The following is a 13,999-nucleotide window of genomic DNA, read 5'->3' as shown; positions in this document are numbered from 1 at the left end:
CTCAATAAAAAAAAAAAAAAAAGAAGAAGAAGAAGAAGGAAATCTGTAAGTGAATTAATGATTGGAGGAAGGAAAAAACTGAATCGACATGAACATGCAGGACTATTCTCCAGAGAATCAACCATCACCCTGTCCTGCCACCTGCCACCTCTGCTTCCTGGATATCTCCTGATTCCTTCTGTTCCTCCCTATGGCCCCTGCTGAAATTCTGACTATTTTCTTTCTCTCATCTTCTCTCTGCTCCACTCCTATCCCCTGCCTTTCCCATTCCTTCCTTTCCCTCTCCTCTCCTCTCTGAGGTTCCTCAGCAGCCCCGGAGGAGGTCTCCATGCACTGCAGCCAGAAGACCGCTCAGTTCGTCTCATTTGCCACCGTTTCCCTCACTTCTATGTTGGAGACTCTGCACTGATGCTCTGCTGCTCTTCAGATAACTCCCCAAGAAGTCTCCAGTGCGAATCACAGGGCCTATTAGACTCTCTCCACTCTAGGACTTAGCATGATCCAGCCACTCTGAATTTCTTCCGGTCCCCCAGAAGCCCCAGGATCTGTTTTCTCAGGGGCATCTGCGTAGGACATCCTGCTGCCTTTTCCTCCAGAGGCTAATTTCATTTCTTCTTATCCTTAAAGTCTCAGCTTCACCTTCACTGCCTTCTGGAAGCCTCATCTGGTCCCATTCAGGGATAAGCATGCTGTGCTTCCTTGATACCCTGCTCACCTGTTGTTACATGTCATTTTGTAATCCCCTCCTCCTACTTCTTCACCCTCATAAGCTCCCTGAGGGCTGGGACTCTAACCATATTGTATCCCCGGCACCTGGCACAGTGAGGGGTACTGAAGAGACTCTAGGTAGATGATAAACAACTGTACCATTTACTTCAGCTTAGAGAAATGCTTGCAAACTGATTTCATCAAACCATCTCACTTCTGGAAGTTACCCTTTTTAATGATTCTGCTTGGGCCTACATTAACTTTTGCCTTTTTTCCACCACTTTCGTTCATGCAGATTATATGAGGGCCTGGCATGTCATAATTATCTCAAATAAGCCTGACTTTATCACCCTCCATTGTTGAGTAACTAAGGACCTCTCTGAGTCCCCATGTACGCTCCCAGATCTGGAATGTGTTTTCCTTTCAATACAGCACCCCTGAGAACTGTGCCATACCAAGGAGGAAGCGATGACCTTGTAGATGGGAGGGGAGCTAGAGAGAGTCTCACACTAACCAGTTGCATGGGTTCCCACATTGAAGGAAATGAGAATGGTGGGAAAGAATAAGGAGAAAGAAGAGAGAGAATAGAGGACACTGCATGTTACATCTCATGTTTTGTGGAGCAGGTTGTTGTTATGAGCTCTTCTCATTTTATGAAAATCATTAAATCTTTGTTTTCCTCTGGTTCTTTATTGTGCACTCAGAGATCACTTAGGGTATTTCATCAAATCTCCATGAAAAAGAAGCTTGCTCCAGAGACAGACGCAAAAGGAAGAAAGGGCTGGCCCAATGCTACAATTCTCCCTAGAAGGAAAAGCATTTGTAATCAGCCTCAGCAGGGCCTGTCTGTGGAGCAGCTCCAGTGTGGGTGCATCTGCCCCTGCACCACAAATTAGGAAAGCGAGATTGATCTGTTAATTGCAAAGCTGTGTGTGTGCCATGTTGTATACAATGTGCTCTCAGGTATACGATTGGACCCTCTTGTACTCCCCAAGAAAAGCCTCAGGAAGAGCGACAGAGCCTTACCCAGGCTCCAGCTGTGTCTCTGGCACAACAAAGGCCCCATGTTTATAGGCTAAGGGCGTTTTGTTCATACACAGTTAGCATGCTTGTTCAGCTATATATAACACTATACTGCCTCCATTGTTTTCTATAGAAAACAACATTTAGTAATTATATAATTCATAAATTTTGGAAGCCTTGTTTTAGGCTACAATGCCTTGTTTTAGAATACAATGGGCATTTCAAATACAGGTTCGTGAAACTGAGTAAAACATAAAGGAATCTGACAATGATATTCTTTGTTGCATTTTTAAAAATTTATTCATTTTAGGTCTGGAGTTCAAACTCTGCCCCACAATGCCAAGGTTCACTACAACTATGCCAATTTCCTGAAGGACCAAGGTCGGAACAAGGAAGCGATCTACCACTACAGAACAGCTCTCAAGTAAGCGCCATACAGGGAGGGTGTTGGCCTTTGTGCTTTAAAGACCGTTGTTTATTTCACTTGGCCCTCCCAGTATATGGAGGGGGAGTTTGTTTCTCTTGACAGTAAACTGATCCTTGGAGGTGGGGTAGCTCTTGGACTCTGAGTCTTTTGGCTCAGTGTTCAAGTCTGCTATTAATGCAATAACTCTACCTTGCATCTAAGTCTTGGTGTTTTCTTGTAAAACTTTTCATTGCTATACATTACACAATGAACTGACAGTTGAATATATACATGCTAACAAGAGTTGGTTGTTAAAAACATACTGGTAAGTTCTCATGGTATTTATTGCAATGAATTTTAATGGTATGCATATAGAAAGCCCTAGACATCCTATGCCTGAAAGTATTTCCATGAAGACATTTGAGTATAGAAATTAAATGCCCTGAAAGTTGTATTAAACAGAAAGAAAATGATAAGACAGTTGATTACCATATTGGGGATACATTAGTTTTGTGTGTGTGTGTGTGTGTGTGTGTGTGTGTGTGTGTGTGTGTATGTATTAACATTCTCCTCTTAGTCTTCCAATGGAAGAGAAAATACTAAACATACCCTTAGATATGGCTTCAGAAGAAATTAAAAATTTAAGTTCTGCCTTACTAGCAGCAATCTGCTAGTATCAGAAGCAGAAGTACCCAACTAGCCAGTCGGAAGTACCCAACCAGCCAGTTATAGTTACCTGGCAAGCTCCAATTATAGGCAAAATAAAGCAAGGTTAATCCTCTCTTTTATCAAATACTATGATGCTCACAGAAGCCTTTAAAGATGTGTTCATGCCTCTACAGATTGACTGCCTACATTTGGTTGAATTTTCTGACGGTTTCACTTTGGGATATGCTTAAAGTACATCTACCAATCAAATCATGCATTTCACTGAAGTGTCTACTTGGATTGTCTCAAGGCTTATTTTGACAGTGTCATTGTTATATTTACACAAGCATATTGCTTATCAATCAAAATCCTTTAGACTTTAGGACCTGTTACTTAATATTTAACATGACAAATGTGGCAGAAGTTGGTTTTGTTTGTGTGTGTGTGTGTGTGTGTGTGTGTGTGTGTGTGTGTGTTTTGGACAGAGTCTTGCTCTGTCACCTAGGCTGGAGCACAGTGGCACGATCTTGGCTCACTGAAAACTCCACCTCCCAGGTTCAAGTGATTCTCCTGCCTCAGCATCCCAAGTAGCTGGGATTACAGACATGCACCATCACGGTCAGCTAATTTTTGTATTTTTATTAGAGACCAGGTTTCACCATGTTGACCAGGCTAGCCTCGAACTCCTGACCTCAAGTGATCCACCCACCTCAGCCTCCTAAGGTGCTGAGATTACAGGCGTGAGTCTCCAAACCCAGCCTAATGTGGCAGAAGTTTTAAACCATACATATCAAGTTTGCTATCAATTGTTTCCCCAAATATTACAAGAAATATAAGTTCCAGAGGAATAACTGTATCAAAGCTTTTGTTGAAGAAGTTTTTTATTACAGAATAGAAGGTCGTTTTAAGATTTAATCAATAATTCTATTCTTTCATCAGAAGACAGTTTCCAAAATATTCATAATGCTTATCTCTGGTGGGTGAGATTATAGATTAATTTTTTCCTTTATAATTTCTTGTCTGTTCCAGGTGTTCCACAATGATTATTCCTTTTGCAATGAGGAAATGTCATTTTTTAAAAGGCATATTCCTTCAAGGGTACATAAAAGTATATTTTGGCTTTAATAATTAATTAATATTTATCAATTTTAGATGGCATTCTTGAAGGGAGGAAAAGGGCAGTAAGTTTGCCTGAAACTTACATGGTTGGTAGGAAGTGTATCAGTATCTTTTAATTGGTTTTGTTATAACAGACTATTTTCTTTCAACTTCAAAAGAAAATAAGACAGACCCTCAGGCACAGCTTGGAGCAAAAGTATAAATTAAACAAAATTCTCTGGCAGTTGATTTTGTAGAATTATAGTAGCTGGTTGGGTACTTCCGTTTCTTTGCTGTGAAACAATACAAATAAATGTTTGCTTCAGCAACTGTGCTTCTGGAAGAAATATGTCCCTTGAGACATGGGGAAAAATGATTAAAGCTATAAATATATTACATATAGTAATTAGTGAAACAGTTTATGCTCTCAAACTGGATTCAAAATACTTCTGATTAAAAATAGCATTTTCCTGTGGATACTTCTGTGGTGAATTTTCAACGGATGTGGGTATTTTGTTGTTGTTGTTGTTGTTGTTTTAAGAAATAGATTGTCACTCTTTGTGTTAGAGGGAAAAGGAAAATACCAGAGCTATTCATCATTTTGATGATTATTTATCCTTGGTGACTGGAAGATTGCCCTTATTTTGCTGTTGCGATTTCTTTGTGGAAGTTGCTGAGACAGGGATTCCTCTCCCTCCCAGCTGCTCCACCTCTACTTCAACTTTAGAGTATCTGATGTTTTTCATATTTGCACACAGCAAGAAAGAGGGTGATTAGGGAAATGCAAGGTTAAAGGCGCTATTATCTGAAATCAATTCCAGCAATTATCCATTAGTGTTGTAATGACTGAATAGATCTCAAAGGCAATGGTGAAATTAATCATAAGGGTTGTACCTATACCAGTCTTTTTTTGGCTGGCTTACAATGCTGAAAATAGCACTATAATAAGTTAGTAATTATGTATGACATGAATATTCTGCTTCTTTTAATTTTTTTTTATTTTTTGAATAATGCGGAAGTACCACTGACTTCTCCTTCCTCTTTACCTCATTTATAATATTTCTGTAGTACAAGGGAAATCTCCCCTGGAAAATATTGCATCTAAGGTCATGTATTCAGTTTAAGATTCAAATCATCAAAGAAAAATGTCAAAACCCTTTTCTTAAATCCTCAACAAACACCAAGTGTTAGCTTTGCTTTGCTGTGGGGGCAGTTCTCACATTTATAACTCCTGCAATAATGTAAAGCTTGGGATTATCTATGTTGGAGATTCAGAAAACCACTGGCAGATCTGCCATAGGCCTCCAGAGCTCTCTGACCATTCAGTTACCCTGGAGAAGGTTTCTAACATTCTACCTTGTGTGATGGGAGTAGAAAGTCCAGAGACCACGCAGCAAGTCAGCCCTTCCTACACTAAACTCCCAAGAAATGCCTCAGCTCATAAGCCCCAAAAGAGAAATAGTGATTCTCCTTGAATAAAGGCAAGATATTGATGTGTACTTGGCCACGTGTGTACTTTGTCAAATAGCTTTAAAAGTCGGTTAAAAATAGAGAATCATAAAACAAGCAAACTCTTGAGTATTTTATTTAACACTGAAATTTCAAATGTACATCCTTTCACCAATCTTCTGATGTCAAATCAAATCCTTCCCTTTGAGTAAGAATCTTCTAATTAGAATCTGCAAAAACCACCTCCTAATTCATTGCTATGAGTCTCAGTTTTGATATTTAAAATTGGAAGAAAAATTTAAAGAGATTTGCAACTTAATTTGAGTAGACTGAGATTTTCTAATTTTTCTTCTCCAGTCTTTCACAATTATTTTACATCTAATTCAGCAGTGATTTTTTGAACATCTTTCCTTTTTGAGCATTTTCAAAGCATTTACTTATTTTCCATAGAAATAATTCCTTGTCACACTTAAATTTTATCAGTTTGCAAGACCAAGCTCTTTTCTCCTGATGTAACTAAATTTTGTTTTGTGCTTTTAATGCTCCTATACAAAAGAAATCTTCACTCACTATTTAGTTGCCTAACACATGGGAAGGGATAGAACTAAAATCTTTCTTTTTTTTTTTTTTGAGACGGAGTCTCGCTGTGTAGCCCAGGCTGGAGTGCAGTGGCCGGATCTCAGCTCACTGCAAGCTCCACCTCCCGGGTTTACGCCATTCTCCTGCCTCAGCCTCCCGAGTAACTGGGACTACAGGCACCCGCCACATCGCCCGGCTAGTTTTTTTGTATTTTTTCAGTAGAGACGGGGTTTCACCGTGTTAGTCAGGATGGTCTCGATCTCCTGACCTCGTGATCCACCCGTCTCGGCTTCCCAAGAATGTTTAATGCATAACATAGAGACTTGTTATGATAATAGTGCCTATTGATATAATTCTTTGTATTCCCTCCCATATGGATCACAGGAACTTTGTAAGGACATTGCATTAGACTGCAATACGTGTATGCAGAAAAAGAAAGTGATAAAAGATTGAATACTGAAGAGACACCATATCATTAGAGTCTAAAGAAATCTACCCATGTCTAATTAACCATTGTTTGCTGATACCTTGAGTATATCAGTAAGACTACTTTATTATAATTCCTTTTAATAATATGGTTTATAAAACTATTTTCTGTCATGTTCAAACAAAAAAATAAAGCAGACCCTAAGGCATAGCTTGGGGTGAAGTCTGAACATGTTTAAAAAATCAGGAGTCAATGAGTATTTTAAAAAGTCCTTCACACAACCTATTTTAGGTGAACATTTAAGATAACTCTCTCATGACCACAGGTGGACTTGGATACCAGCTGCCATGTATTTCTGGAAGGAATTAAAATTTCAATTACCATTTTTTAGCCAGGTTTAACAAGTGGAGATGTGTTCTTCAGCTGATGTGGTATTTTCATGTATAAAAGCTCAAATATGCTTTCTAGTATCACAAGTAGACACAAAATTATGTTTGTTGCTTCTTGTTGACGAAATTATATTCTCACTATATATATGCTGTGTTAATTAAATCTAGCAGTTTTATTCATAAGCTCAGGAAATTAAACATTATTTCATTTAGAAAAAAAGAACGACAGAATTTAAGCCACATTGTGGCCATACTTATGAACTGAATTTCAAAATGAAATCTCCATAATTTATTTTCAGAGAAGTTTCACTTTCTCTGGCTATCTTAGATCACTTTTCATCTTAAAACTCTCTTGTATATGGGTCCCCAGAAAACGGAATCCAAGGCAAAGATTTGCAAGCAGGAAGTTTATTAAGGAGCACCCTCAGGAACATCAGGGCAGCAGGAGAGAGGAGATGTTGAGTAGAACGCAGTTCCAACAGAGGCCTCGGCTGATCCCATGGGGAGCTCTGGAACTGGGATGTCCCCTTAGAGATGTCATGAATGGAGGCAAGAGATTTATCTTTAAGGCCCTGTTTCAACCAATCGCTGTATCCGGGACGGGAGTGTAGCCTTGGGAAGGCAACTCCCCGAGGCTGAGAGCAATGCCCAGAGAGGAGCTGGACTCTGAGCTGCCAGCAGCCAACACTCCTAGCAGCCGGGAGAATATGCACTTCAGCCTCAATGGGGAACTTCACACCAGCTGTGATTTCTTGTATAAGTAAATATGGCAGGTTTAGCAAAATAGGGTTGAGATTTTCTGTTAAAAATGAGAATAGTGATGCTGCCTACCTCATAGGGTTGGAGGATTACCAGATGATTCATATAAAAGACTTAAGCAATATCCTTAAGCAATGAGGGCAATGACACCCTCAGTAAATGTGACTAACACACAGAATCCAACCACCTCCTTCCACCTCCACTGCCCCACGGCCTCTCACCTGGACTGCAGCAATATGCTCCTAATTGGTGTCGTGGTTTTCAACTTTGCCCTGCTTCCCTTCAGTCTGTTCTCAATAGAGCAGCCTCGGGGATCTTCAGTGGGGTGGCCCAGCACTTTGGGAGGTCGAGACGGGTGGATCACGTGAGCTCAGGAGTTCAAGACCAGCCCCACTGGAGCCCCACTCACAGCAATCTGGAGCTCAGAAGGCTCCAGCTAACCCACCTCACTCACAGGGAAAGTGGGAGGCCCTGCAGCAGCCTCCATGTTCGCCCTGCACCGCCTGCCACCTTACTTCCATGACCCACCTCCTGCTCTTCTTCTTGCTTACTCGGCTCCAGCCACACTGGGCTGCAGGCACATGCATGCCAGCCACGTCACCTTCCTGTTTCAGGGGTTCTGCGTTCTGCTGTCTTCTCCCAGAACCCTTTCCCACTTACCTCAATGGCTGCCTCCCTCACACCCTTCAGCACTCCTCATATGTGTCATCGGCTTCTCCATCAGGCCCCCCGGGCCACCCCACTGAAGACTGCAGATACCACCAGCATCCCCTGTTCTCCCTCTTAGTTTCATTGTTCTCCATTTATCACCCTCCGCTATACTCACCTATCATTTTGTTAATTGTCTGTGTCCCTCCTCTACCCAGTAAACCGCATGAAAGCAGAAATCTTTGTCCTTATCCCCAGCATGGAGGAGAGTGCCAGGAACATGGCACGGAGTAAATATTTGTTGAATGGAACAATGCTACACATAAACTTCTTTATACTGTGGTTTTTTTGCGTTTGTTTTTTGAGACAGAGTCTCGCTCCTGTTGCCTAGGCTGGAGTGCAGTGGTGCAATCTCAGCTCACTGCAGCCTCTGCCTCCTGGGTACAAGCAATTCTCCTGCCTCAGCCTCCCAAGTAACTGGGATTACAGGCACCTGCCACCGCACCTGGCTAATTTTTGAATTTGTAGTAGAGACAGGGTTTCACCATGTTGGCCAGGCTGGTCTTGAACTCCTGACTTCATGTGATCCACCTATCTCGACCTCCCAAAGTGCTGAGGTTACAGGCGTGAGCCACTCCACCCAGCCTTATGCTGTGTTTTTAAAATATGTGAATTACCTAGAATGTTTTAAAAGGTAACTGAGGTATAATGTAAAACCTAAACGCCATCAATAGCAGAAGACCCTAAATTACTTCTATCTTTTCCTCTTCCTGGGTGCTAGATTGGCAAGGGGTAGACTTGTGATAGATAATTTCATGTCAACTTGGATGGGCCATGATACACACATATTTGGTAAACATTATTCTAGATGTTCCTACAAAGGTACTCCTTGGATGAGATTAACATTTAAATAAGTAGACTTTGAGTAAAGCAGATTATCCTCCAGAATGTGGGTGGGCCTCATCCGTCCTGTTGAAGGACTTAACAGAAAAAGACAGACTTCCCTGGAAGGAGAGGAAATCCTGCCCACAGATTGCCTTCTAGATTCTAACTGCAGTTCTTCCCTGGGTCCCCAGCCTTCCAGCCTACCCTGCAGATTTTGGACTTGCCAGCCTCCACAATCATGAGAGCCAGTTCCTTAAGATAAGTGTCTCCCTAAATATACACATCCTGTTGCTTCTGTTTCTGCGGAGAACCCTAATTCAGATTTTCCTCTTTTACTGCCCTGCTGGTTTTTCACCCCTAAGGCTGATCTGTTCTTTTCTGCTCGAGGTTCCATGATTTCTAATTTCTCAGAGCTTATTTATAATCCTCTGTTTAAATCCTTTGCTTCCTTCCCTTCACCTGGCACTTTCCCATTAATATTTAAATATTCTCGAGTTGCTCCTACCATGAAACCAACCAACCAGCGGCTCTGCATCTCTTGTTTCCCTCCTCCTGCCATTCGTCTGTGTGCTTCCTTATCTCCTTCCTGCCTTTCAAGTGTCAAAATTTCCCAGAAAGTTGCAATATCTTCCTCATTTTCTCTCATTACTCACTCAACTACATTCTGGCATCAGCTCCCTCCCCACCCTTGAAACTGCTCTCCCCAAGGTCACCAGCTGCCTCCATGCAGATAAATCCAATGGACCGTGCTTGGGCATCAAATTACCTAACTCTCAGTAGCATTTGACTTTGATGAACACTCCTTCCTCCTTAAAGTAATTCTTTTTTAGCATCTGTGACACCATGCTGTCTTGCTTTTTTCCGCTCTTTCTTTAGACTGTCCTGCCTCCACCAACCCTTAATGGAAGAGTTCTCAGGACCCTCTCCTCCTTCCCTACACCTTGTTCTCTTCTCAATCTTTGCTTTCTAAGGGGTTTCTTCAGTCCCAAAGGCTTCAGTTAGCATCTTGTATATGCTAGTTGACCTTCAAATCTATGACTTTACCATTATCATTCCCCTGATGATCAGAGCCGTCTACCCAGTTGGACATTTTCACGAATTGCCCTCTGCACCTCAAACTCGACTGGTCATCTTCTACCCCAAACCTGCTCCTTGTCCTTTATTTTCTTCCTTTCCATTCTCTGCTTCAGCCAGAATAAAATCCTTTCAGTTTCTCAAGTTCTGTTTGGTTTTGCTTTCTCTCCTTGGAACCCTTTCCTTCCTCTTCCTGCTCTTACCCCTCCCTTGTGATCCCAGTCCCCTTTATTGCTGCCCCTCCCAGTAAAGCATCATCTCTCCTGGAAAAACCTTGGTGAATGTCTCAGGCACCTCTCATTTGCCCTCCTCCTGTATGCTCCTGTCAGCTCCTGCTCAGCTTTACTGCTCTGTCTGTTCTCCTTACAGAGCATTAGAGTCCATTGGTTTTCCTGTCTCTCTTCTACCACAGGGCACTCTTGAGGGCAAGGACAACTTTCTCTTTACTGCTCTGTGCCCTTAGCAAACAACCTGGCACATTGTACGTGCCTAATGTGTGCTTGTGAAAAGAAAGACTGGACAAACATAATGCATAAAATCTCTATCACAGTTATCTTAGAGTCAGAGAACAACTCCATAAGGACAAACAGTGTTTCTCAATGACAGAGCTCTTGATATTTTGCAGAACAACTTTTCTTTATGCAGAATTGTCCTATGCATTGCAAGATGTTTCACAGCCCTAGCTCCTGCCCATTATATATCAGGAGTAATACCCAGTTCCTGTGGTGGATATTGAAAATGTGCCCACTCTTCTCCCCACTCCTCTTGATCTCCTTACTTGGCAGTTATTAATTAGGAATACGAACATACTTTTCCTACATACACCATTGTCTCTTCTCTGAGATAATCCATCAACCAGAGTGCACTCATGCTAGGAAGTGTTAGTGGAACAAGGATCCCAGGTGCACATTGATCTGTCACACAGGAACCACTCAGGATTTTGAATGTCCTTATAACCTTGGATATAGCTTTTTCAATTACACGTGTCTGGAATTCCATTTGGTCTTGAGCATATCAGAAAAACTTGGAGAAGATTGCTCTGGTGCCTATGGAGATCATTTGCTTCAGATGATGAAGGATTGACAGGCTTTGGAGGGAGTGCTTGACAAAGAACATTCCCACATTCTTAAAATGGAGAGGGTTACTTGCCCTTCACATCTGAGAACTCTCAGTATAGGAGAAACAGATGGACACAGAATGACTTGAGTGTTCACTAAGGTAGCGATGAAGAAATAATGGATGTAATTTTGACTGATGGGAGCAAGTTGAAAGCTATCAGCAACAGTGAAGAGAGTGTTTTTTCCGAGGATGAAAAATCCATGTGAGGAAGGAGAACTGGCTGCTTCAGCCTGGCATGTGTTCATCAGGGCTACAGAGGGAGCCAGTCAAACCACCCAGAGGTCCTGCAGCTAACCCCAAAATATTAAATGTATGTAGTGTAACAGGTATGATGATGGATATTTTTATATCCACCATCTCATTTGTTCACATAGAAGCCCATTTATTCACAGAGAAGGTCAATATGTTATTAAGCTTACTTTTTTAGAGAAAGCAACTAAAGCACAGACATAAATTCAAAATCACAAGCTGGAATGCCTCTCATGGCTTCTGACTCCAAATCCAGTTATTTTTCCACTCCACCAAAGCAGTTTCCTATCTATCCTGCCACAAAAACCAAAGTTCACCCCAAGCCTCTGAGAAAGGTTAATTATATTCACCATTTCTATTTAAAGGAACAGAGAAATACTTAATTCAGTAAACTTCCCAGCCTCTAGCAGTACATTCTGAGGAATCAGGTTCAGCCATTTAAAATGATTCATTTCCTATGGGCACTCGAGAGCCATGGCTTTACTCTGCATAGTCTTGGAAAACTGACTGGGAGGAGCCCTTCTACATCACTATTGGAGGTCATCCATTGTGCAAGGTCAGATGATTTAGCTGGCCCCTCTTGAAGAGTGCGTCACATTTCCCTGAACTGCAGTTGAGGCTTTTCCCCAAGGCTATCTGTAATGGATCGGAAGGAGCACAGTGCAGGATGAAAGTGGTAAAACTCATTTGCTAGGTGTTAATGGCAATTTCAAACAATTAAACAAGCAGATTAATCAAATGATCAGTTTTACTCAAGTGCAATTTAGTAACATGATGACTTAAATTTTGCAACATAAAGGAACCATGCACTTAAAATATGCCACAGACTAATATGGTTGGAAATAATGCTGTCAACTCCTGAAATGAAGTTGATTTTGTATATTTTTCAGTCCAGTGGAATTCAGTGGAATTCATGTTTTATGGTGGAATGTTTTTCTCAGTCATGTTTTCTCAGTCATGTTTTCTTTTGGACTCTTATTTTCTCAACAGGAAATAGAAAATAAACATCTGACCTTAGCATAGTTAACCTCAAATAAATTAATATGTGGTATGAAAATCGGACAAGTATACACACCCTGAAAATAAATCAGGGTGTGTATACTCTGAAAGGAAGTTGCAAGCTAGAGCACATCATTCAATATTATTTGAACAATGAAATGCCATATAAGGCACTCAGATAATGAAAAGTAAACAGCATTCTTAACTTTGGAATAGATTGTACAGAATTTAAAGTAAATAACTGACATAAAATTCAAAACTTGATCTTATTCGTATACAGCTTATGTCTATGGATCTTTAGGTAAGGTTAATGCTTAAGAAGGGTAAATCAGAAAGCATGTATGTAAATCTTACACACTTACTGAGTGTGGTTAATCCCAAATAGCTTTCCACAATACTGTGCTTTTCAGAGACATCATGATTATTTTGTATGTCAGAAGACAAATTTTTGCAGTGAAGATTCTGAGTAGCCAAACTTTCTGGGTATTGAGTTTATTTCACTTCTGCCACTGAGAACTAGTTCCTATAAAAGCATAGTTGAGTGATTTAGCCAAAGAAACAAGAAGATGAAAAGAATTATTCCAAATGAAGCTCTAATTTATTTGCTGAATGTTGAATAACAAATGAAGTTTGAAAACAGATTTACAGGAGCCAGCTGCCTTCTTGACATTTAAGAACACAGGTGCTTCTATGATGTCTTTTCTTTTCCTTTAAAAATTGGAGTTTCACTGTCTCCCAGGCTGGAGTGCAGTGATGCCACCATCGCGCCCTGCAGCCTCAAACTCTAGGCTCAAGTGACTGAGATGTCTTTTTTTATAGCCTATTATTTACTTAATTTCTCCGTGTTTCCCTTTCCTCAACTGTAAAATAAATAGTACAGTAATTCTACTTAAGCAATTTTGAAGGGTAAATGAGACAATGTCTGAGACAGCACTTTAAAAATGTAAAGTACCATTTACACATCCTAGGTCCTCTGGAACTCCTAGGTCCTCTGGAACTTACACATCCTAGGTTCCTGCCTTCTATTATTTGCTTAGACAAGTGTTCCTTCCCAGGAACTTTCTCCTATTAACATGTTGACATTCATTCTTCAGAGATGAGATGAGAGGAATAATGTCCTTGACTGCCTAATCTATTAATTCTACTTGAGGAAATGTCACTAGATAAAAATTAAGAACCCCTAAAATGCTTAAATGGTTATTGTTTATCCAGAAACTAAACTACCCAATACTTGAACACAAATTTTTCTTCAACTCATAGAACCACATCTCTATATGTACGTGTTTTTTATTTTTATTTTTATTTTTTTGTAGAGACAGGGTTTCACCATGTTGCCCAGGCTGGTCTCAAACTCCTGAGTTCAAGCGATCTGTCAGCCTGGACCTCCCAAAGTGCTGGGATTACAGGCATGAGCCACCTCACCCGGCCCCATACATTTCTTTTTTAGTGAGGAAATAATGAGCTTCTTTGTACCCCAAAACAATTGGACAATATAACTCATTTTCTCTATAATAAATTTTAAAATTAAATAAAATAATA

The 13,999-nt window shown here is 40.7% G+C and overlaps 1 protein-coding gene across 1 annotated transcript in view; it reads left to right on the top strand.

The window, feature by feature from the left end:
- Nucleotides 1-13,999, top strand: part of TMTC1 (transmembrane O-mannosyltransferase targeting cadherins 1) — a 291,686-nt gene that overhangs the window by 211,198 nt on the left and 66,489 nt on the right. The window contains 1 exon segment of the mRNA XM_017875607.1: nucleotides 2,042-2,155. Within this exon segment, the coding sequence (XP_017731096.1) occupies nucleotides 2,042-2,155 (114 nt within the window).

This window comes from Rhinopithecus bieti, unplaced genomic scaffold, assembly GCF_001698545.2.
Source record: "Rhinopithecus bieti isolate Rb0 unplaced genomic scaffold, ASM169854v2 scaffold_7884, whole genome shotgun sequence".
Classification (NCBI taxonomy): domain Eukaryota; kingdom Metazoa; phylum Chordata; class Mammalia; order Primates; family Cercopithecidae; genus Rhinopithecus; species Rhinopithecus bieti.
The sequence above is the reverse complement of the archived record's forward strand: the minus strand, read 5'-3'. Positions and strand labels throughout refer to the sequence as shown.